At 43.4% G+C, this 24830-nt stretch overlaps 1 protein-coding gene across 1 annotated transcript in view; it reads left to right on the plus strand.

The window, feature by feature from the left end:
* The window catches only part of TGFBR2 (transforming growth factor beta receptor 2), an 81915-nt gene that overhangs the window by 31002 nt on the left and 26083 nt on the right, over window positions 1-24830 (plus strand). Inside the window, exons 2-3 of the mRNA XM_084902490.1 lie at window positions 8127-8295; window positions 13875-14065. Coding sequence (XP_084758616.1) covers window positions 8127-8295; window positions 13875-14065 — 360 coding nt within the window. The remainder of the gene's footprint in view (window positions 1-8126; window positions 8296-13874; window positions 14066-24830) is intronic.

The following is a 24830-nucleotide window of genomic DNA, read 5'->3' on the forward strand; positions in this document are numbered from 1 at the left end:
TTCTTTACTGCCCACACGGTGGTCTCCCTGTTTACTAAGTGATGGCTTCTCCAGGACTGGCCCTGGGACCATGTGGGACTGTCACTAAAAGAAAGCTCCACCTCTCCTGCTCTCACAGTACTTAACATTACTTAGGGGGTGAGGGTTCCAATACAATTCGAAAATTAAAAAGAAGGTATCTCATTGTATTAGAAGTTCCAATTGTGCAATAGATATTCAGAGAAGGGAACTATTCCTACAATATCTTTGACTTGATCACAAGGTGGTTTTTGTTTGTTTATAGCAATTGGCCAAACTATCTGATTAGCTTGGGGATGTCTTTCTTTCATGAAAGGGACACCTCTGAGGCTGTGTGACTTGCTTCTCTGTTCTGGGCAGGAAGAAATGTGTGCCAGGCCAGTAAACTTGCCCCACTTGATCTCAAGGGCCGTGTGTGTATGTGTGTGTGTGTGTGTGTGTGTGTGTGTGTGTGTGTAGGGGGGGAGGGGTGTTGCCTACGTCACAGACAATGGCGGCTGACTGCCAGATGGTCGCCTCAGTGTCTGACTCTGAAATGCCAACTGTGATTAAAAAGTTTTAGAGAACAAGTCTTTCTATTCCGGGCCCATATGGTGATTGGAGATGCTGGGCCTGTGACTGTTTAAGAGGCCAGGCTTCAGAGAAAAGCAGATGGGAGGAATTGTAAGATGAGACATGCTTTTAAAAAAGGTGAGAAGTAGTACAGCAAGTCCTTGAATAGTGTCGTTTCATTCAAAGCTGTTTCATTATAACTTGGATGAGATGACACAGCTACTTAACTCTTGCTTACATCCATTAGCCTGTGGCCAGGTTAGTTTCATTAAACGTCATTGCTTTAAGTCCAAGAACCTATCGGCGACTTTGAGTGAGGACGTAGAGTATTTAATTTTGCTAGGTCCAACATGAATGGAGAAAGGGAAATAATGGCCAGTCAACAGTTGGGTTCTTCACAGCCTTTCTACTCAGTGTGAACCAGTGGCATGGACGTCACCCGGGAACAGAGTCTCCATTCCTACCTGTGCTGGTCAGTGTCTGAGGACTTGGCCAGGCCCAGGTGCCCAGGCCTTTAATCAAACACTCATCCAGGTGTTGCTGTGAAGGGACTCTATAATGTGAATACCAACTGCCATCAGTTGAACTTAAGACAAGTTTACCCTAGGTTAGGGGTGTTGAACTCAATCAGAGAAGGGGCCAAAATCTAAAATCCAGCCTAAATCGCGGGCCGAATGGTTTACTGAACAGTCATAAACTGACAATGTCATAAACTGACAGCGGAGTGCAGTGATGACAGCGCGGTGTGGGCCACATTGCAAGGCCTGGCGGGCTGGATTTGGCCCGCGGGCCTTGTGTTTGACACATGTGCCCTAGGTAGTGGGAATGGGCCTTATTCAACTGGTTGGAAAGCCTGTGAGCAAAACTGAGGTTTGAGGTTTCTTGGAGAAGAAGTTCTGCCTCAAAACTGCTGCATGGATTCCTGCCTGAGTGTCCAGTCTGCCCACCTGCCTTATCAGTTTCAAAGTTGCCAGCTTCACAATTGCATGAGCCAGTATACACACTGCTGGATGGTGACTATCCAGCACTTCTAGGGGCTATGTTCCCAAGAGATTCATGCTTATTAACATTCATGGTTCCCAGGCGTAGTGAGTTCTGTTCAACAGTTGCCATGGATTATTCTATGAGATGCTGCACTTAGTTGCATCCATTTTATTTTATTTTTAAAAATATATATTTTATTGATTTTTTACAGAGAGGAAAGGAGAGGGAGAGAGAGCCAGAAACATCGATGAGAGAGAAACATTGACCAGTCGCCTCTTGCACACCCCCTGCTGGGGATTTGCGCGCAACCAATGTGCATGCCCTTGACCGGAATCAAACCTGGGACCTTTCAGTCTGCAGACCTTTCTATCCACTGACCCAAACCGGTTTCAGCGAGTTGCATCAATTTTAGTGACCATGCTACGAAATATACTGTACAGCACTAAGCAAGACATCCAGAGGTGCTTGTGACATAAGTGACGTCTTAAATGACCCCCAAAACATGCTACAGAACAACAGTAGGTAGATGCATGAATTCAAAGACACACAATAGCATTTCTGGCAAAGTGTGTGGGATTATTTTGGGAATCTTGAGATTTTACATAGTTGTAGACTCTATGCCAAAGATATGGACTCAGGATTCCTATCCAAAATGTCTAGTATTTATCAGGAATAAATCTAACCCTTATTAGGCTATTCACCTCTGACCTTCAGAGATAACAGGATAGTTTCAGAAATAGACACAGCTAAGCATTTGCTTGATTCATATTCTCAAGACCTGGAAACTCTGTTTCTTAGCACTGAGCTTGGGGAAAATGTGCCCTAAAATGAGGAAGGCAGTATGACCTAAACTGAAGGTCTGGATGTAGTATTTCTCACGGGTTTGTTTGAAGAGAAGTGAAATGTGATGGGCCATGTGACACCATCATGTGCTGCAAGCAGCTGCCCATGTCCACTTCCTTTACTGAAAGTCTTTCATGGGAGAGCGGGGGGGGGGAGGGGAGACATTCATATTGGAACTTTTTGGGGGGAATATTACAAATAGCTAATTTGCCTGTAATGGGTAGAAAATTCCCTAAAGATACGTAGTCAGCTGCTCGCAGAGGGTCTACAGACATTAAAATGCACTACCTTAACATGAGAACATCATAGCTAAAGAGGCTTAGGGGAGTAATTTAGCAACCTGAGGTGGGAGTAATTTTGAAGTTGGTTAGGGTTTGCTGTAGGGTTAATTAGGTGGCTTTTGTTGTATTGTTTGGCTCCATCCCTAGCTTTTTACAGGTACAGTTGTCCCTTGATATCCTGGGGGTGTGGGATTGGTTCCAGGTCTGCCTTCTCCCCTTAGATACCCAAATCCATGGATGCTCAGGTCCATTTAACCTACACACATCCTCTCATATACTTTAAACCAGTGGTCAGCAAACTCATTAGTCAACAGAGCCAAATATCAACAGTACAACGATTGAAATTTCTTTTGAGAGCCAATTTTTTTAAACTAAAACTTCTTATAATGCCACCTCTACAAAATAGACTCGCCCAGGCCGTGGGATTTTGTGGAAGAGCCATGCTCAAGGGGCCAAAGAGCCGCATGTGGCTTGCGAGCCGCGGTTTGCCAACCACTAATTTAAACTATCTCTTGATTGCTTATAATACCTAACGCAACATAAATGCTATGAATGTAAGTAGTCATAAACTATGTTATACAGGGGATAAGAAAAATGTCTTGTGTTTAGTACAGATGCAACCATGGTCGGCCTAGCTAACCATCAGCAGCAAAGTAACTTAAAACAAGTTGGGAAATATTATGCAAAACCTGTGGATATACAGGCCAACTCTGCACCTACTTTATGCATTTATGCATTCCTTTGGCCTTACGAGCATTATGTATTAAACATAAAGATGTTTGATAAGTGAGGTCATGACAGTAACTTCTTCCTCTGTGGGTGGAATGCACAGAAGCAATTCACCACCACCACCACCCCCATCCCGTCCCCCCGCGTCCCCCCCCCTCCCCCCCCCCCCCCCCCCCCGGCACCCACTGGCCCTTCACCCCATTCTGATGGGCAGGTTGCTGCTTAGCCAGTTACCTAACACTCTTGAGGACTCTAGCAGTCTTCAGCTGGGGCTTATGGACCTTCAAGGAATCTGTGAGCCAATCCTCTGAAATGATGAGCAAAAGTCTGTATGTACCTCTCTCCGCCCCCCCAGCCCGAGTGAGTTCATAAAGCTTTTATCAAAATGAGGTGACCCCCAACAAAGGTTAAGAGTAGCTTTGTTCTCTGCACTGAACTCTATCGCAGCAATACAGTTATTCACAAAGGAGAATAGTTAAAGCAATGGCTGGGGATTGACTGGCTGGAATTATAGGGTGGGGATCCTCCCTAAATCAACTAATGTGAGTGGCTGGCTGGGGAGGGGGTGGAAAAGGCTTTCAAACGAGAACAAAGTCAGAGCAAGATAAAAAGACAAAAACAGACCCAGAGAAAGAGAAGCAGGGATCAGATGCTCAAACCTCAGAAGGAAGGTAGGGGAGGGTGGGGGTAAAGGGGAGAGATCAATCAAAGGACTTGTGTGCATGCATATAAATCCTAACCAGTGGTCACTTTCCTCAGGTGTCCATATCCATGGACACATGGACAATGGGGGATGAGGACAATTATGTGATACCATAATCAATAATAAAAAATAAATAAATAAAAATAATATATTAAAAAAAAAAGTCTGCTCACCTTAGCAGGGGTGGCTTTTACTGTCACAAAAAAGAAAAAAAAATGAGGCCTCCTTGCTGGATACTTCCCAGGTGGTACGTGCTAACTTATGCATCTTAACCAGCAGTAGGAGCTTATCATAAATTCCCAATGTACACTTTCCCCTAACCCTGTTTGCCTGGCCTCCAAGTTTGGAGTGGAGCTGGCTGTTTGCCTTTTACTCAGAATTCAATGCAGACGTCTTCTCTTTCTGGGCGTGACTCACCTTGAGGCACATGGATTCACACCTGCCCATATCCAGGGGCCTGTTTGCACAGATTGTGTGTAATGTGAGTGGTGCCCTGGGCTGTGCAACTTGGTGACTTTTCTTTATTCTTCTTTCTCTTTTCCTTTTCTTCTCCAACTCCTCCTCCTCCTCCAACAACTCCTCCTCCTCCTTTTTAAATGTCTTTTTTTCTTCTTTTGTTTTGGTCTCTTCACTGTTGACTGTTTTGCAGGCATCAAATCCAACCCCCTTATACTTGTCATCACATCTGTGGCTGCCACTGCTGCTTCCAGCACCATCTCATCTGTTTTTACTTATCACCCCTAACTTCTGTCACTTTCCTCACACTTCTATCTTCTGATAGGAAAGGACTGGACAGCCCCAAAAGGATGCATTGCCCCCTGAGGTGTGAAAATGCTAATCTCCTAGCTTTGGGTGCATGCTTTCCACAAGGAGTCATCCAGTTTTACTGGGGGGCTTCCACGCCACTGTCACATAAATTGTATATGTGTTTGAGTGGAGTTAGAGAGGAAAGGGTTTTTTCCTCTCTCTGCTTTGTTTTGTGCTGGTTATGATGCTTTGCAGGTAAGTTTAGGTCAGGGGGTCTCAGCCTGGGCCATCCAGGCAGCTTCTAAAATTCCTGATGCCCAGGGGACCCTCCAGAATAATAAAATCATCTGGAATGGGACCGCTTCATTATTATTATTTTTAGATATGTTTTCATTGATATCAGAGAGGAAGGGAGAGGAAGAGAGAGAAAGAAACATTAATGAAAAGAGAGAATCACTGATCAGCTGCCTCCTACACACCCCCTTCTTGGGATCGAGCCTGAAGCCTGGGCATGTGCCCTGATTGAGAATCAAATAGTGACCTCCTGGTTCATGGCTCGACACTCAACCACTGACCTACACCAGACGGGCATTATTTTTTTTAATGTTCCCAGGTGATGGATTCTAACATGCGCCCAAGTGGATATCCACTAATCTAGGCTAACATCCTAATGTGATGGGAGGCTGAATTCCAAGTCAAGGGAAGCTTGATTTTATAGCTAAAAACAATAAGGCTTCCTCACAAATAGATACTTATCTTACACAAACTCTATTAAAAAGAAATCCAATACACCAAAACACGGCCTACTTTTTTTCCCCCCTTTGCTTTGCCCATGCCTTGTGGGGAAACCTAAAGGGTTAAACTGATTGTTTCACAAATGGGTCCAAATCTAACGATTGCAGAAAAAAAAATTATATATATATATATATATATATATATATATATATATATGTATATATATAAATTATATATATATTTATATATATATATACTCATTGCTGCTTTCATTCCAAATTTAACTCAGGGTTCGGAGAGCACTTCGGCCTATATTTTTAGCTAAGCATAGAGAATTTCAAAATAGTTTACCTAAAAATACACTTCCTGAAGTGAACTTGAAGCCTGGGAGGGATGAATGGGTTTATTTTTTCTTCTATATTTAATGTCACCACAAGAAAGCAAACCTTGAATTTATATACGTCTATATTTTTAGAGACCCAGGAAACAGGTGCTATGTCCAAGGGCTGAGTGGCAAAGTGTCAGTGACAGAAATCTGGTTTCACGGACATGGACTGTGGGAGGGCGTGGAGACTGCTCCTCCGGGTTTAGGCAGGAGCATACTTAACAAGAGGAGGTGGTGAGGAGGCTTTTCCAGGCGTGACCCCTGGGAGAAGCACACCGCCCACCTTCTTAACCAGCAAGGAGTGGTTAGTGCCACACCTGGTCTAGATCGGCAGTCGCCAACCTTTCAGACCTCACTGACCACCAGTGGTCTGTGGACCACCAGTTGGTGACTTCTGGTCTAGGTACTTGATCTTCCTTAGTGTCTTGAAGTTCAGGTTGATTGACCAAATGCCTTCTAGCCTTGTCTCACTCACTCTCTAAATGCATGCCTTTAATTACCTTCACTGCCAATAGAAATGGATTTCTTTGAGGAAAATTCTGGGGAAGTAGAGTGTTATACATTATTGCCTCTCAGCATGCAATATGTGGGTTGCAAAGGAAAATCTGCCTTCAGTGTGTGACTGGTGGATGTGAATGGATATTGCATTTATAATCACGCACCCCCTAATATGGGGGGAAGAAGTTCTATATTCTTTCCCTCTCGGTATGAAGGACCAAATGCAAACTTCTGATATTCATTTCTTTATGTATTCATCTCTTCACTAATTATTTAATAAGTCTTTTTAAATATCTTCTTCCATGCGACAGGCCCTCTTCTTGGCAGAGTATATAACCAGACAGATAAAGTCTCACAGAGCTTGCCTTTTGGTGGCTAGATTATAAGCATGTAAGTGACCAAGTTGGATTGTGCAAGTGATTAAATGGAGTCTGGCCGAAACCGGTTTGGTTCAGTGGATAGAGCGTCGGTCTGCGGACTGAAAGGTCCCGGGTTCAATTCCGGTCAAGAGCATGCACATTGGTTGCGGGCACATTCCCAGTGGGGGATGTGCAGGAGGCGGCTGGTCGATGTTTCTCTCTCATCAACGTTTCTAGCTCTCTATTCCTCTTCCTTCCTCTCTGTAGAAAAATCAATAAAATATATTAAAAAAACAAACAAACAAACAAACAAACAAACAAAAAAAAACAGAGTCTGGTCCTTGTTACTTGGGGACTACTATAAATGAAGAGCTCTCATTTAACCAGAGACCAGAAAGGTGACTAGAAGCCAGACAAAGGGACTAATAAGGAAAGGCCCAAGGAAGGAAGGAACTTGTTTTCTTCCAGGAATAGCCCATGTGTCCTCAAAATTAATGGGTAAGGAGTAAGAGGATGGGTGAAGGAGGTGGTGGTGGCGAGGGCTGAAGCCAGTGAGGCAGCAGACCCTTCGGTGAACTCAGTTTTCACTGGCCTGCAGGAATCCAGAGTCGTGGCAGTGTTTGGGATTGTTTCTAGGAGGCATTCTGTCAATGTTGGTTGAGCAACTGATTTTCCTCAAGGCAGAGCCAGGTCCTTGCAAGAAGTTCCCACAACTCTCTCGGGTCAGGAACAAAATGGTCAAGTCCTGCCTCACCTACAATGTCTCCTGAGAGTAGCCAGCTCCCATTCACACTTCATGGCTCTGCTTCCTCTGTGACCTCTCTGCCCATCTGGGTGTTGACTCTTGTCCGACTTCCACATCCTCTGTCTTTTTCTCTATTTTTGAGTTATCCTACCCTCATCTGTTTCCTTGACTGTCCACCCAGCTAAACTATAATTTCCCTATGGCTACTTTTCATTGTGCTCCCAGCACCCAGAACAATGCAATAGGCCAATCTAATCTGTGTTTCTTGATGGGATGATAAGGTTTGTGTAGAAAGAGTGACTTATGAAGTCATGGACAAAAGCAAGAAATAACTCAAAATCCTCCCCACTCCCACCCTGCAATGGCTTACGTTAACAGATTGTAGAGGTGCAGGGAATGCTCATCTGATGTGAAAGCATTATTTTGTCTTTCTTCGTATTTGTTTTTCTGACATCAGGTTCATTGGAAATTGCATACCATCATCAGGAATTCATTGGTAGGAACTCATTAGATAATCATTCAGTGTCTCTTTCTTTTCCCTCCATAGTTAATAATGATGTGATGATCACCGAAAACAATGGTGCACTCAAGATTCCACAATTGTGTAAATTCTGTGACGTGAGATCTTCCACCTGTGACAACCAGAAATTGTGCAGGAGCAATTGCAGTATCACATCCATCTGTGAGAAGCCCAATGAAGTCTGTGTAGCTGTCTGGTAAGGTTGCCATGGAAAAAACCTTTTCCCCCTTTTACAGCAACACATTCTCGTGATTCATGGAATCCCAGTGACTTCACACCCTAAGCGTAGACACAACCTGTTTCCCTTTCTCTTAGACCACTGGTCGGCAAACTTATCAGTCAGCAGAGCCAAATATCAACAGTACAACGATTGAAATTTCTTTTGAGAGCCACATTTCTTAAACTTAAACTTCTTCTAATGCCACTTCTTCAAAACAGACTTGCCCAAGCTGTGGTGTCTTGTGGAATAGCAACATTCAAGGGGCCAAAGAGCCTCATGTGGCTCAAGAGCCACGGTTTGCCGACCACTGTCTTAGACCATCTCTCTTTTAATTGTTAAATGTGGTTTCCAGAGACATTCTGTATATTTTCAAATTCACACACACACACACACACACACACACACACATCTATCTATGTGTGTGACAGTATCAGATGACTTTTAATATTTGCAATAAATCTGGAGACCCTTCCTTCTATACAAGAGAAGAATATGACACTCTTCAACATTTAATGACACCCCCACACACACCCTAGTGACACCAGGAGCTTTGTTCTCCTCAGGCAGCCTCAGTCTTGTTTTAAGGAAAAAGAGGAGATGAAAGGTTGGCTGTCGGAAGAGGGGAGCACTTGTCAAAAAGGGGAAGGTATTCTGGAAGCAGAAAACTACCCATTCCTTAGTCAGAAGCATTGGCCATGTCACTCACACTACCACTGGGCAATACACTACTTTTCTCTTGGATCAGAGCTTCATAGTTCCCTTAGGTCAGATTCCTTCCGCTCTCTCTCTCTCTCTCTCATCTCTCAACCTTACCACACACACACACACATGCACTCATAAATTATCTGATTAATTCATAGTTATAGTTGGAAGTGTGAACAAAAGATAAGAGAGATCATCAAATAAGTCCCTATGATATACAAGTGTTTACATTCATTAATGAAATACAACATATGATCATGATTTGAATTTATTTGAATTCAGGTTTTTAAATAACCTATGTGTCTCCTGACCATTTGCAAATGAGAATGCAAACCTACATATCTCCCCCTCCCTTTTTGGGAATGAGTCTTTTGGACTTTCTCCAAACCACATATAGTTGGCCTTGATGATAGAGCGATCTAAAAACTTTGCAAATTTCTGTGCATACAGGGGGGATGAACTTGTTTCCTAAGAACTTAAAGGAATGTTAACAGCACAGACCTGCCAGGACAGTTTGCGGTAGCTGCCAGCTTCATTCATGTCCAGTTCTGAGAAGTGCTTTAGAAAAAAAGGATTCTGACAAAGCCTGTGTGAAGAAGAAAGGGACCAGCATTGGAGATTTAGAAAGGGTGCCGTCTGAAGAATGGCTGAGGCCATTAGACACGGTTCCAGGAAACAAAGGACAAGGGTTCTCTTGAGAGATACTGAAGGACATGATATCTCTTGAGATAGCTCAAGAAGGAAGAATAGTGGACACTTTCTTTGTAATGCTGAAGGGCAGGAGGAGAGTCTATGAAGTTTACCAGGGTATGGACGCATGCTCAGTACACACTTAAACATTTTCACAATCATGATTTCCTAACAGCAGAGCAGACTTCCTCCTCTGGAAGGGTCAAAGTTCAGGAGGGGCTGGGTGTCTGGCAAGTCTAGTGCTGGAAAGACTGAGACACCCGCCTGGTGACCCCAATGCTTCCTTCTTCACTGCGCTTCTCCACTTACTGTCTGTAACTAAGTATCACTGTGGTGTGAGCTCACTTCTGCTAATGAATAATAATAAATAAAAAAAATAGGCTTCTTAATTAGGATCTTTTTCCCTGACTCACAGTACAAGTCAGAATGATTGATTGTGAATCAAGCCACTGGAATAGAGGCTTTACTTTTCTCCAAAAATGGGAATGTGTGGGGGAGAGGAAGCTTGCTGTCTCCACCATGAAGTCAGTACTGAACAGTGAGCCTAAGTTTTACCTGTGTTGGTAAAGACACATGCGTGTGATGAGGAGAAAGGCACATGCAGTGGGTGCTGTGCTCTACCCCCCTCATTCTCCTTAGCACTTACCCATCAGCCTCTGGAGCTTTGGCTGCTAAGGGCTCACCCTAGTCCCTCCTGGGGACTCCCTGGCACTGAGCAGAAGTGCTGCATTGGAGTTGGGCTTTTCCTCAAATTTGGCCCCTCTTCCTGGGCAGTCAGCATCCTAGAACTGATTGATGCAGGGGTCCAATGCCTGGCCACTTGGCCTCAATGAGGGACAGCTCTGATGGGCCATCCCAGCATTACAGCTCCTGAGGTATCAGCTGTGTCCTTTATTTGCAACCTGCATTGTGGTTCAAATCCTCCCATGTGCAGGTCACTTACAGGTGCCTGTCCAAACACTGCCTGCACAGAAACATCATAGCCTCACTCTCTGTTTCCAGGGAACTCAAACCAGGGAAGGTATGGGTTCCCAGGGAAGGCCGGTTTTTTTATTTATTATTTTTAAAAATATATTTTATTGATGTTTATAGAGAGGAAGGGAGAGAGAGAGTTAGAAACATCGATGAGAGAGAAACATCGATCAAGTGCCTCTTGCACACGCCCTACTGGGGACATGCCCGCAACCAAGGTACATGCCTTTGACCAGAATCAAACCCAGGACCTTTCAGTCCACAGGCCTACGCTCTATCCACTGAGCAAAACCGGTTTCGGCAAAAGGGGGCTATTTTAGAAACAGTCACACATGGAAACTTAAAGCCTCTACCATGATATAGGGCATGCATGCCAAGGCCTGATCAGTTTGTGTTCTTTTCATTCATCCATTGAGTCATTCATTCACTTAATGTCAACTGTGCACCCATTTTATGTAAAAACGTTCAAGTTCTTTCCAAGAACAGAAATATATTGGAACCAAAATTAATTTCATGACCGTGTTCTGCTTTCCAGTGGCTATTGACAAACTCTTCAATTGCTCAGGGCAAATGTTGCTGGGCAAAGCCATCTATTTTTTCCCCCCTTCCTATGTTCATCTGCATCCCAAGATAGTTTGCCAAGTGAGCTCTGCCATCAGAGAGAACAGTGTTACAAGACTGAGTGGAGACAGCAGCTGAGGACTTCACCCAGACTCAAGCACTGTATTGAGTTTCCTATCTGTGATTTTAGTTCCCTAGGAGCTAGGAGGTGGGAAGCAAGAGGCTCTGAAGGAGATGCCCAGTCATTGCCGAGGGGCTGTTCTCACACCTCCTTCCTCATCCCATTCCTTGACCTCTAGAAGCTTCACAACAAAGACACACCATGCTTTTCCCTGGGAGCACAGTGGACTCAGTGTGCCTTTCTATACATCTACACACACATGCACGTGTGCTTGCAACACTCACACACTCACAGACACAGCTTTGGGGGAATGGAGGTGATTAGTTTCAAGGCTACCATTTCTGCTAAGACTTCAGGGTGGGTAGATTTTCCAATGGGCATATTTGTTGTGGGATTGTGCCAAGCCAAGTATCATTGAGTTCCCTGCTACCACCCTGGAGGGAGGGTTCAGATCGTTGCCCCCCTCTAAAGGTGGGGACCTGCGTAGCAAGGCTTTGCTTCTATTGCTCCTGCTGGAGTGTTAGTTCGAGGACCACTAATGTATTTCACAAAATGACACACCTGCTTCTGCTGGAGTCACCTCTGGATGTCACAACCATGACTCCATTCCAGCCTCACCCTCATCCCTACTCCCTTATCCCCTCCTTCACACACTGTTCTTTAGTGTCCTTGAATTAAGCCCTAAGCCAGCGGGGAATTAGTCAAGTTGCAGTTTCCTTATGGTTATGGGCCATAACCACTTCTTTTCAGGGGAAAACTGTCTTAACAGCTTCATGCTTCCAGCCTGCCTCCCATTTTCCTTTCTATGAGCATTGAGTTTTTTGGGGGTAAGGGGGTTGATTGGTGAGTGTGTGCTAGTGTATGCTGGCACATAGGCACTCATATGCATGCATTCAGAATCCTTCCCGGAAAAGATTACATGTGCAAACCTGACTGGACCTAGCATGTCATTTAAGGCCTGATTTTCCCTCCAGATTTAGAGACTACTGTTTAAGACAACAGCTATTTTGCATCTGAAAAGGGGAAGGAAGATGGGAGGAAGGTTATCAGACCAAAGCAGTTACCCAAGATGGCAGGGTTTTGAGGGGAGCAGGCAGAGAAGCAATGCACTTCCAAGGATGCCAGAGGTTGATTTTTGGATTCTGCAGTTATAATAGGGGGTATTCATCATGTCATTATTAGATGCAATGTACACATAGAAGCAATTGAGCCCTTCATAGGACCCAAGCAAAATGTGAGAGAGTCGCTGAGCCTGTAGCTGAATTAGGCTCCCAATATGTGATGTAAAGGAATACAAAATGTAGACACAATTCATTTATATTAGCGTGAACTATTTTACTAAACTGTAAGTGAAGGACATCTTACAGGTCTTTCCCATAGGTTTCAGTTCTTCCTTCTTCTGTTCCTTTCTGTAATTCAATTCTGGAAACTGCAGTTCTTTGTCTAGGAGGTACCTTCCGTTTTCTCAGCGCAGCCCGCTGCTGACATGGAACATGCCTTCACTCATGGTGCCCAGCAAACAGAAAGAGGAACCGAAACTACTTCCCCAGACATGCCTTTTGAGAAGTTAGCTAGACAGACCCTGGTTCTGCCCAGTTACCTAGAAATGCCACCTGAGCCTGGCAGTACACTCAGGGTGAAAGGTTTGAAATCACCCTGGGGACTCAGCAGTCTTCTGTTTCTTATGTCTTCCCCTTTAACGACTAAATTAAGACAGTGTGCAAACTCCTCTGACAGGATAGCCCCCAAGGTAAACACTCATGTTTGTGATCATACGTGGGCTTGGAGAATAAACAAAGGAAAGGCTGAAAGGAGTAGAGTAGTGTTTCCCAAACTTCTCTCATGATGAGAATCACCTGGTGGAGTTGTTAAAATACAGATTCCTGAATACCAACTAAGAAGTGCTAAACTAGAATTTTTGGGAACATATAGGTAAAATTGTATACTTAACTAGTGCTCTAAGCATACAATTTTACCTATATGTTCCCAAAAATTCTAGTTTAGCACTTCTTAGTTGGGATTCAGGAATCTGTATTTTAAATATATTTTATTGACTTTTTACAGAGAAGAAGAGAGAGGGATAGAAAGTTAGAAACATCGGTGAGAGAGAGACATCGATCAGCTGCCTCCTGCACACCCCTCACTGGGGATGTGACCGCAACCAAGATGCATGCCCCTGACCGAAATCGAACCCGAGACCCTTCAGTCTGCAGGCCGATGCTCTAGCCACTGAGCCAAACCGGTTTCAGCAGGAATCTGTATTTTAACAACTCCATCAGGTGATTCTCATCATGAGAGAAGTTTGGGAAACACTGGAGTAGAGAAAGCACAGGGGACTATAGGCAACCTGTTTATGATGCAAAACCAGAATCTGCTGCCCTTCTGAGAAACAGCTTGATGAAGGAAATGCATTCCAGATTGCCTTTCTGTCCAGAGACCCACCCCATTCATCGATTCTCTCTTTCTCTACTCTCCATCCCCGCTCCACCTATGAACCTTGGCACCCAAGGAGGAAAAACGATGAGAACATAACACTAGAGACGGTCTGCCATGACCCTGAGCTCCTCTACCATGGATTTGTTCTTGAGGATGCCACTTCTCCCACGTGTATCATGAAAGAGAAGAAAATGGATGGTGAGACTTTCTTCATGTGTTCCTGTAACACAGAAGAGTGCAATGACAACATCATCTTTTCAGAGGGTGAGTTTCCTTCCCTGGATGGCATGGAGCCTGGCTGCCTCTGGGCTGATTTCTTGGGCCCCTGGTCTGCACTCTCACAGGACAGTTCCTCCTCCTCTGGCTGGTGCTGGAGAGTGAGTCTATGGTGGAAGGAGGTGCTTATGGAGCAACAGGGTTAGGTTTGGTCCTTCTCGAATCTGAATCCTAGGGTCCACATTAGTATTTGTCTTGGACCAATAGTTTCCTTTCCCCAAAGTACAGCATGACTGGAGAATGTGCTAGAAAAGCAGAGTCTGGGGCCCTAGCCCAGACCCACTGAATCAGAAACCCTGGGTCCGGGGCCCAGCAATCTTTCTTTTAACAAACCTTTCCAAGTGATTCTGATCCAGCTAAAAATTTGAGAACTACTAGATTGGAGGAGGCCGTTTGACACTGGAAGGGACTTGCTTTGAACGAACTCCAGTGGTTGAGTGTACATACTCCTAGGATTTGTCTGTCTGAGGGTGGTTATTATTGGTTCCATGTGAGAAAAGAACCAAAATGCAGAGGGACAATAATGAGCCAAAGTTTACCCATGGAGACAGGAGAAGACTCAATTAGATCGTTCAGCATTCACTCAGCTTGAAAGAAGAGTACACGCTATCCCCTTAAAAAACCAACAACACCCTATTCAATGATTTTAATTATACAAACAGTATATCCTTATGAAAAATTCGAACAATCCAACAACATGCAAAATTTTAAAATTAAAAGTACATTCACCTCATCCCCTCACTCCCAATTCATCAGCCACTCAATACTGAGAGCTTATGGGAAACATGTTTCTCTGACATTCATTCCTATAATCCCTGCAGCCTTTCTCCCTTCCCTGTCTTCCTCCATCAATGCATCTGTTCTCTGTCCATCCATCTACCCATCCCATCCATTCATCCATCTTTCAGGGCAAATAGTTGATCAGACTATAAATACTATTGGGCAACATTTTTTTTTTTTTTTTTTAGCCAACCACTTTTTACTTCTCCTTCTAAAGAAGATACACATACAGATATACTGCACACCTTTAATTCCATAATATGGATTACCTTCTATGACCAACTGAATCATTTCCATGGGGATGATTAAGTTTGTCACTTAATGCTACAGTGAATACCTTTGAAAACTCATCTTATACATGTGTACTATTAATATTTCTGCAGGCTAGATTTCTAGAAGCCAAGTTTCTAGATCAAAGTTATGAACGTTTTAAATATAGTAACCACGACTAAATTGTTCTCCTTCTAAAAACAGATACCTGAGCATATGGATTTTCATTTACCATATCTAACAATTATAAGCCTTTTAATTTTGTCTGTCTTATGGTGAAAATGATATTCTCTTGGTTTTAGGAATGTAAATTCAGAGTGGGAACAGGTTATTAACCCAAAATAGATCTGATTCTATAAAAATTCCTTTTGGAACACAAGTGCTATGTCTGCACACTCCCTGTGAGTGTCCCAATGATGCGGACCCATCTCCTTCCCTCTGTGTCCTTGACCTCCTGCTCGTTCCCCTCTCTTCCTGTCCAGCTTCCCACTTACTCCAGCTTCTCAGTTCATGAAGGCAGGCATGTACATTTTTATCAGTAATACTTAAAAATCACTCCTCTCTCCTACTTTCTCATTGTGTAAACACACCATTTTTCTCACTTTCCTTATGTCATTTGAGTTAGGAGGGAAGATATAACTAGATTAAATCACACAAAGGCATGTTAACACCTGATATCCTGGCTTAACATGTCAATGTTCTTCAAGTAGTTCACGTAAAAAAAAAAAGTTATTGTTGAAAGTATTATATGTCCCTTTCTCCCCTCTACTATTGACCTCTTCTAACAGTTCACTTTTTAAAAAAAATTCCAGGCTAAGCTAAAGGAATTAATATTTGAGAGTAGAATATCAGCTATGTTTACTCTCATCTGTGAAAGTATTTTTCTTCTTTTGCATACTGGCTTGCTCATAATGGAAGAGTTTATTTCATCCCCAAAAAGACAAAATGTGATAAATGACCTGCGAGTTGGCTACATATAGTATTATAAGCTTTTAAGATATTAGTGACTTCAGTTTTCAGTGTGTTTCAACTCAGGTGATAATCACGGGCCCACATTCACATATTTTCCCTCTTATTCATTATCAGACTATTTCCTTATGATATGAGATAATCACCCTAAAGGCAGTTTCTCACTGGACAACTCAAGAGATCCAGTGCAGCTGATGACTCAGATGTCTGGGTGATTTTGGAGTCTTTTAACACGTTTCCAGAGGTGTTTGCACTTAAGTCTTCTAAAATGTTCTAGGGGTGTTTCCTTTTTCAAAAAACATCTCTATTCTCCACAGTGAGATTATCCTCCCACTCCCCCGCCTAAACCAGCAACATTTTAGGATCCATTTCTCCTCTTTTTTATACTAAAAAATAAAAACTCTGGAAGTCCAAGCCAAACAAGATGGTGAACACAAAATCTCTGGTGGACCGTACACTGAGTTTTTTCTTTTTTTTTAATTAATATTTTTTAATTTATTTTAGAGAAGAAGGGAGAAGGAGAGAGAGATAGAAACATCAACAATGAGAGAGAATCATTGATCAGCTGCCTCCTGCATGCTCCTACTAGGGATTGAGCCTGCAACCCTGGGCATGTGCCCTTGAGCGGAATCGAACCTGGGAACATTCAATCTGCAGGCCAACACTCTATTCACTGAGCCAAACCAGTTAGGATTCTTACACTGTACTTTTATTAGTATAATAGTACTCTGGTCTTATTGCCAGATTTCTGACCTGAAAACGCAATGGATGATAATTATTTACACCATCTGGTTTCTTAAGTAAGGGAAAAAATGTTGGGCCATAGATTGTTGTTTTTATTTTTATTTTTTAAAAATATATTTTATTGATTTTTTACAGAGAGGAAAGGAGAAGGATAGAAAGCTAGAAACATCGATGAGAGAGAAACATTGACCAGCTGCCTCTTGCACACTTCCTACTGGGGATGTGCCCGCAACCAAGGTACATGCCCTTGACCGGAATGGAACCTGGGACCTTTCAGTCCACAGGCTGACTCTCTATCCACTGAGCCAAACCGGTTTTGGCAGGTTGTTGTTTTTAATTGTGGATCTTTACTTTCCGTGCTGTGATGCATGATAGCTCACATTCAGAGAGAATGTATTGTTGCTGTGTAAGATGCTCAGACCTTTCCATGGCATGGCCCCATTGAATCTCAGAGCTACCTCATGAAACAGGCTCTGGTAGCATCTTCATCCCATGAATGAGAAAGCCAAGCTCAGAGAACTTGGACACTTTGTCCAGAATCACATGGCCAGTGGGTAGCAGAGGTAGGATTTATAATGGGTTATGTATGAACAAATCTATGAGGATCTTCTTTCCTTCCTTCTCCCCTTCTTTCCTCCCTCTAACATCTAAGCCATTTTTAAGCTGTTTGCACTTGGGTGAACTAATTCACCTTAGACTTCCGCTCTGAAAAAAAAAATGCGGATAGAAATAGTGCTCAATTTCATTAGGGTTTTTGTGAAGATAAATGAGTTGATTCATGTAGGAACTTAGAATAATACCTGGCACAGAGCTAATTATTCAATACATTTTGGCTGTTACTATTGTTCTTCTCGATTCAAATGGACAAGGAGCTTTATAGCAACCTCGTGCCATGTTCTCTTCCTTCCTGAAAGCCTCAGGTGAGTTATCTGTGATGCCATCCACCATAACAGCATTCCCGTGAACCTCAGTGAGATGTTCACTGTCAGGAATGTGGTTGAGGAAGCTCTTTAGTGCATTGCATTGCTGACTTCCTGAGAATCCAGGAGAAATGGCTCTCAGCTCCAGGCCTCAGAAAGATGGCTCCCTCATGAGGACCTGTTTGCATCAGAACTTGGGGACACTTGGAAGCATGCAGAGCAGAGGCCAGCAAACGTCTCTGATGGAGGACCTGGCAATAAACATGTTTGGCTTTGCAGGCCATGGAGTCCCTGCTGCAGCTACTCAGCTCTGCCGTTGAGGTGGCCATAGACAGTATGTAAACAGTTGGATGTGGCTGTGTCCCAATAAATCTTGACTTACAAAACCGGGCTTCAGGCCAACCCCTGATGTAGATGGTCATGTTTTTTTGTTTTGTTTTGTTTGTTTTGTACTTCTCCCTTCGATACAAACTACCAGAAAAGCTTAGAGTCCAATTTAAGTCATGTTCCTAGCAAGTTTGTGAGCACACTGTTGTATACTGCTACCATCCCTGCTTGCCTGTTTTCCTACATTTATCTCCCATTTGTCTTGGTCCCAGCTCCTTCTGTCTTCCTTTACTATTACATTTCTCCATAGGTTGCATGTGATTTTTCTTTTTTTAAAAGGATGGAAATTGGGGAGGAGGATGGGAGCATCCTGGAAGAGGTTAATGGGGGAGGAGGGGAGAAGAGAAAAAGAATCTAGGTAATATTTTCAACAGTAAAGATGAAACAAAATAAAGATGGAACTATCAGCAACTCTATCAAATACATCTATGCAACTTAGAAACCAGGACTCTGGAAACCACTCTGACTCAAAGTTCAATGGATGGGGTTAATGGAGAAGCAGACCAGCAGATGCAGGCTGTTACCCGGGGTGTGCTCCCTGCTGACCTGCGGGCTGCGTGCAGGCGTTCCGTTAGCTCCCTCTCTAACCTGAGAAGTCAAGAGAGAGGGGAGACGAGGACTTCTGGTAGCCACAGAGTTTCATTCCTTCCTCTCTCATTGTTGTAAGAATTGCTTTTAAATGAAAACAGCCTCTCTGGTTTGCAAGCCTGACTCTGGCAGGCAGACAAATGATTTTTTTTACAGTATCAGACACGCGGTTTCCTGTCTGTGTTTAACTTGCGAGCAGAACATCTCAGCCAGCTGGTTCCCCGTGGACCTACTGTGACCTTCATAATGTTGCCTCCTGCCAACCAGCAAACCCACTCTGTTTATCGATCTAACGCCCCGTGCCCTTGATCGACTTGTATTGGTTTCGGAGTCAGTGAAGGCTCGGAGGGAGGTACTACCCCTTTCCTCTCAAATCTCATTGTTGTGTTTGTTTCACTGTGGGGCCGGGAGGAGCTGGCCCCTTGGTTCTTGCGTGGAAGAAACGAGAAGCCTAAGTGGTGCTTTGGCAGGTCGGGGGGTTCTGGGTGTGCAGCCTTGGAGTTGTGCACCCGCTACTCAAAATAGCTGTCTCGCCAGCTGTGCATTTTTGTTTGGAGAGAAGCAAACCAGATTTACTTTCTGGTCTAAATGCAGAAGAAGAAAAAAAAAAAATAGGAGTGGACGTATGGTTGTGCAGAGTTGTTAGCAGAGGAGGAAAATGATGGATTCAAGTCAGTCGTCTCATTCCTGGGAAGAGAATTGGCAGGATGACTCATACCCACAGGTCCTGGGGTTGTGAATGAGTGCACTTAGAAAGCCTCTTCGGAATCCGTGGATTCGGCCCGTATCTGGCCAAGAAAGTAATGAAAGTTGTACGAGCCAGAGACCACCATGACGCAGTCCAGTGAAGCCGGGGGAATGTATTTGTAGTGACTTCAGGCAAATCTGTGGCTTTTGTAGATTTTTATTTTCCTAAGCAGCAAAGTAAACAAGATGCTTCGAGGCCAGATGTGGCTGCTGGTTATGATTATTTTTACTCTGGGACCTCGTTCTGATGTGAATCAAGGCAGAGTGGAATCACGAAGGACCCTCGGCCTTGCATCCCTGCCACTGGTTGGATGTAACAGGTGGACCCATGAGGCTGGGATTGCTCTGAGGCTGTGGTAGTACATCCTTACATCCACACATCCAGTTTCTCATCTCTCCCTGAGCCACTTCCTTGTGTTCTAGAAATGACACAGGGATGGGTGACAGTGAAAAGGGTCGAGGGAGACTCTTTGCTACTTGACAAGTAGGGCAGTGCCCCACCGGTGGAAAAACACCAGGGAGCTGGCTAACCACTGTGAAACTGACTTTCATTTCCGCCCATACTAAACTTCAGAGGGCGTGTTTACCACCCGCTGGACATCTGGCCAACTCGCTTTTGGAAAAAACCTTTTCTGCTTTGCAAATCACTCCTGCATATTGCTAATTATGTAAGATTTCAGTTTTACCAGCAACAACGATGTCTTTTAAAAAAATCTAATATTAACTTTTCAAGAAACAATATTTGCTTTTCTACTTTTTTGAAAAATATAGACCTCCTGTTATCTGAGGATATATAGCTAGTTCCGATGACAGGAACAATTGATCCTACATTCAGTCATTAAAGTTCTTTCCATTCCTTCCATTGTCCGGTCCCAGCGTATTTAAAGTAACCTTGTCGCCTGTCAGGCTGGAGTCGTTCCCTACCTTGACTGCAGGTTTGAAACACCTGATAAGCTTTAAAAACTACTCATTAAAGGGTCTTAGCTCTACAGTTTTGGACTTAATTGGTCCGAGGCCTTGTATTGGGGTTTTTAAAAAACCACAGAAACTTCCCAAGATATTTTAATATGCAGCCAATGCTGGGAGACACTGGGCTCAAGACAGTTTGTTCTGCCAAATCTTTTTGTATTTTTCAGCACGTTCCCCATATAACCTGGAAAAGGATGGTGGCAATTAGAGAATGCCAGCCACCACAGGAAGTAGCTGAAATTTGCTTTCTAGGTTAAAGGAGGGGAAGACAAGCAAACAAAACACCCATATTACCAATCCCCTGAGGAAGAATAAGATTCTTCTTCTTTTTTGAAAATCCTCACCCATGGATATTTTTCCATAATTTTTAGAGAGAGTGGAAGAGAGAGGGAAAGACAGAGAGAAATTTCAAATGGAGAGAAATACATCAAATGCATGAGCCAGGGTCAGAGAGGAGCCTACCACTGAGGTACGTGTCCTGGATCAGAATCAAACCCGGGACACCTTCAGTCCCCAGGCTAAGGCTCTATCCACTGGGCCAAACCGGCTAGGGCAAGAGTAAGATTCATTGAGAATAGGTATATGAGATTTTAGAACTGATGAAATGATACACTAAGGGGCGGGTGCATGGCTGAAAGGTTGGATGCTACTGCCCTGGCAAAGATGGGGTGGGGCAGTGGCTGGTGGGCAGTGTGTGTAGTTGGAGGAGGTGAGACCCTCAGGTGGGAGAGAATCGTGGCAAGCTGTGGTTCCTGTGGAAAGCCAGTAGAGAAGTCACACATGTTTTGGTGACCTGACAGGTATTGATAGTGTGAGCCATCAATGGACATTTTCTAAAGCCGGCTAGTCTCCCTATTGGAGAAGATACTGAAAACACTCAAGAACTCAATCTCTACTTTCTGGTTTCCTGAGAACATGAAGGGCCCCTAGACACAGTAGAAGATATAATCTATAAAAAGAGTTGAAGAATTGGGCATCTTAACAAAACCCCACCTTAGTGGTCAGCAGACTATAACACTGAGAAGAAAATGAAAAAAATTCCAGCTCCAAAGAACATATCTCAGGCGAAGACACTGTCCCTGATGGAACGGACGTTCATAAGACATGGCGTCATATCCTGGGCAAAGCCTGGCCCGGTGTCAGCTCTCTGATGGCATTAGTTGTCCTCCTTCTAAAACCAAAGCCACGGAACTAGCAAGAATCCATGTCCCCAGGAGCAACGCACAGGTTGACGAGCAGAGTGAAAGGAATGCCTAGCACAGCAGAGACACAATCGGGTTTTCATTGCCTGGAATGACCAGTAATACGAAGCAACAGATAAATGTAAAGTGAGACACATCAATTCAAATAGTCCATGGTAGAGGGGCAGCTCACGAGAAAGCTGGCTGGGCATCTGTTCATGATAAAGGCCCAGGGGCTTACAGGTGAGTCAAGGTCATCCTGAAACCTGGGTGATCTGGCCGAGAGAATCAAACCAGAACAGCAGAACAAGCAAACCAGCAGTCATCCTACACTGCACTCATTGGAAGGGGCCCACTGTAGCCTATGCCGCAAGTCTCCTACCTGGGTCCACCGAAACGACCTGGAGGCTCTTGAGTAGCAAGAATGATTTCAGAGAACACATCACTTTAGACTCACAAAAGGACCTGGCATGGATTGGGCACCTGCTGTAGGCTGGGCAGGCAGACTTTAGGGTCTGACAAATACGTCAGACTTCAGAGTCTGATACCCATGTCTTTTGAAAAGTGATTGAAGGAAACAGGGATGTTCAACCGGAAAAGGAAATGATTTAGAGAAATGGGCTAAATGCCCACCAGGAGTTTAAGAGCTCTAGTCTCACAGAAGAAGGAATCCTTTTGTTGTCCCTTGTCTTAGAGCAGTGGTTCTCAACCTTCCTAATGCCTCGACCCACAGATTGAGAACCGCTGCTGTAGAGCCTAAGACCATCGGAAAACAGATATTTACATTACGATTCATTAACAGTAGCAAAATTACAGTTATGAAGTAGCAACGAAAATAATGTTATGGTTGGGGTTCACCACAACATGAGGAACTGTATTAAACGGTCGCAGCATTAGAAAGGTTGAGAACCACTGTGTTAGAGAGCAGCAACAGGAAGGCTGCATATGACTTACCATAAAGAATAATCTTTTGAATAGCCCAATGTTTAGAATTAGTTTATCCTAATAGTCCTGCAGCTAGATCTGTTGGGATTAGATATTGGGGTGATTTACAGAGTAGTGGGTTTCCCTTGCAATATTTCAGCCAGACGTTTCATCTCTCTCTCTCTCTCTCTCTCTCTCTCTCTCTCTCTCTCTCTCTCTCTCTCTCTCTCTCTGGAATATTCCTGAAGAGGTTGTCATATCAAATTACGCTGGCACCGGTTTGGCTCAGTGGATAGAGCGTCAGCCTGCGGACTGAAAGGTCCCGGGTTCGATTCTGGTCAAGGGCATGTACCTTGGTTGCGGGCACATCCCCAGTGGGAGGTGTGCAAGAGGCAGCTGGTAGATGATTCTCTCTCATTGACGTTTCTAACTCTCTATCCCTCTCTCTTCCTCTCTGTGAAAAATCAATAAAATATATTTTTTAAAAATTCAAATTAGACTACATGTAAGACCCTCTTGTTGGGGAGAGAGGTAGGAAGAAAATAATGTAAGGGAGCCTGTGGGATGAGCTGCAAGAGGGGGTTTTGAAATATGTATAATTGGAATAAAACAACCATATGAACTAGAGGGAAGCATCTTCCATCATTCTGGGGGAACAATATTCTCAGTGTCTGTCTGGAATGACAAACAGTCCTGTCAATGGGCTGGAGGTTAAATTAAATTCTGCATGCCCAGTGAGCTCACTGTCCTTCTGTTGTTTAATTAAAATGGCTTTTTCATTGTTTGCCTGAATTTAATTGTTTGCTTTTTATTGAGATGATGGATGGGGAATCATATCTCATTCTACACTCCTCCAGAGGTTCCTTGGACTAGAAAATTCTCAGGTACCATTTCTCACTGGCTTGCACTGAATGAAATTATAAAAGGGCTTTGCAAGCTGGTCCATTACAACTTTTCTTTGCAAGAGGGAAACATCTCTGTGGCAGAGCACCAGGGGCTTATTCCATGTTTGCCAGAGCCGTGCACCTCAAACTTCACCGCGTAAATGAATTGACTAGAGAACTCTTTAAAATGCAGATTCTGGTTCAGCAATTTGGGTCAGGGCTGAGAGTCTCCCATTTGTCATAAATACCCAAGTAATGCCTGCATATGCTACTGTTCTGGGGAGCACACTTTGACTAGAGGATATCAAAAGATTCTTTCTGGACCATGGCACTAAAATTTTTAAAGATGCAGAAAATGGTGATAAAATATTGGAATTCTCTAGTATGAGATATTTATTATCTATATCTGTATCTATCTATATATATATGTATCTATATCTATATCTATCTAATCTTCTATATCTATAGTCCAAAAATATGTACACACTTTGAATAATTATAAAGGCAGTGTTTATTAAAATATATTTCAGTTTCAAAATTGTGCTACCAGTTGTTAAAGTGTATGTATTTTGGGGGGACACCCTGAATATTTAATAGGTTGTGGTATGTGCACGTGTATGTGTGAGTGATGGGGCAAGAATAGAGGAAAGCAGATAAGGATATAAAATGTAACAAAATAAAGAGGCAGTTGTTTTGCTCCTTATGAAATCCTTAATCTTTTCAGAAGGGATCCCAGCATGTCTGCCTGGTGAGTGCTGTGACTCAGCAACGCTTCCTCTGCGTGATCAGTGAACATATTCAGAACATATCCAGTAAATATTTATGAGATATCAGTACTGTCTATCTTTTTTTTAAACTTTATATTTTTCTTGTTAATCTTCACCCGAGGATTTTTTTTTTTTCATTGATTTTTTACAGAGAGTGGAAAGGAGGGAGGGGGAGAGTGAGAGAAACATTGATGACAGAGACTCATATCTATTGGTTGGCTCCCACACACACTCTGACCAGGGCCGGGAATTGAACCTGCAACCCAGGTATGTGCCCTTGACTGGGAATCAAACCTGTGACCTTTATGTCTGCAGGCAGATGTTTTACCTCTGAGCAAAACTGGCTAGGGCTGATGTTTTAAGATTCCACATATGGTGAGATCGTGCAATATTTGTCTTTCTCTGTCTGATTTATTTCACTCAGCATAATACCTTCAGAGTCCATCCATGTTGTCACAAATGGTAGGATTTCCATCTTTTTATGACTGAGTAGTATTTCATTATACATATACAATTAGTGGACCATATAGGTTGTTTCCATATCTTAGCTACTGTAAATAATGCTTCAATGAACATCAGGGTGCATATCTTCAAGATAGCAATTTCATTTCCTTTTTTATTAA

Source organism: Pipistrellus hanaki (assembly GCF_964339955.1).
Source record: "Pipistrellus hanaki genome assembly, chromosome: 13".
Lineage (NCBI taxonomy): Eukaryota > Metazoa > Chordata > Mammalia > Chiroptera > Vespertilionidae > Pipistrellus > Pipistrellus hanaki.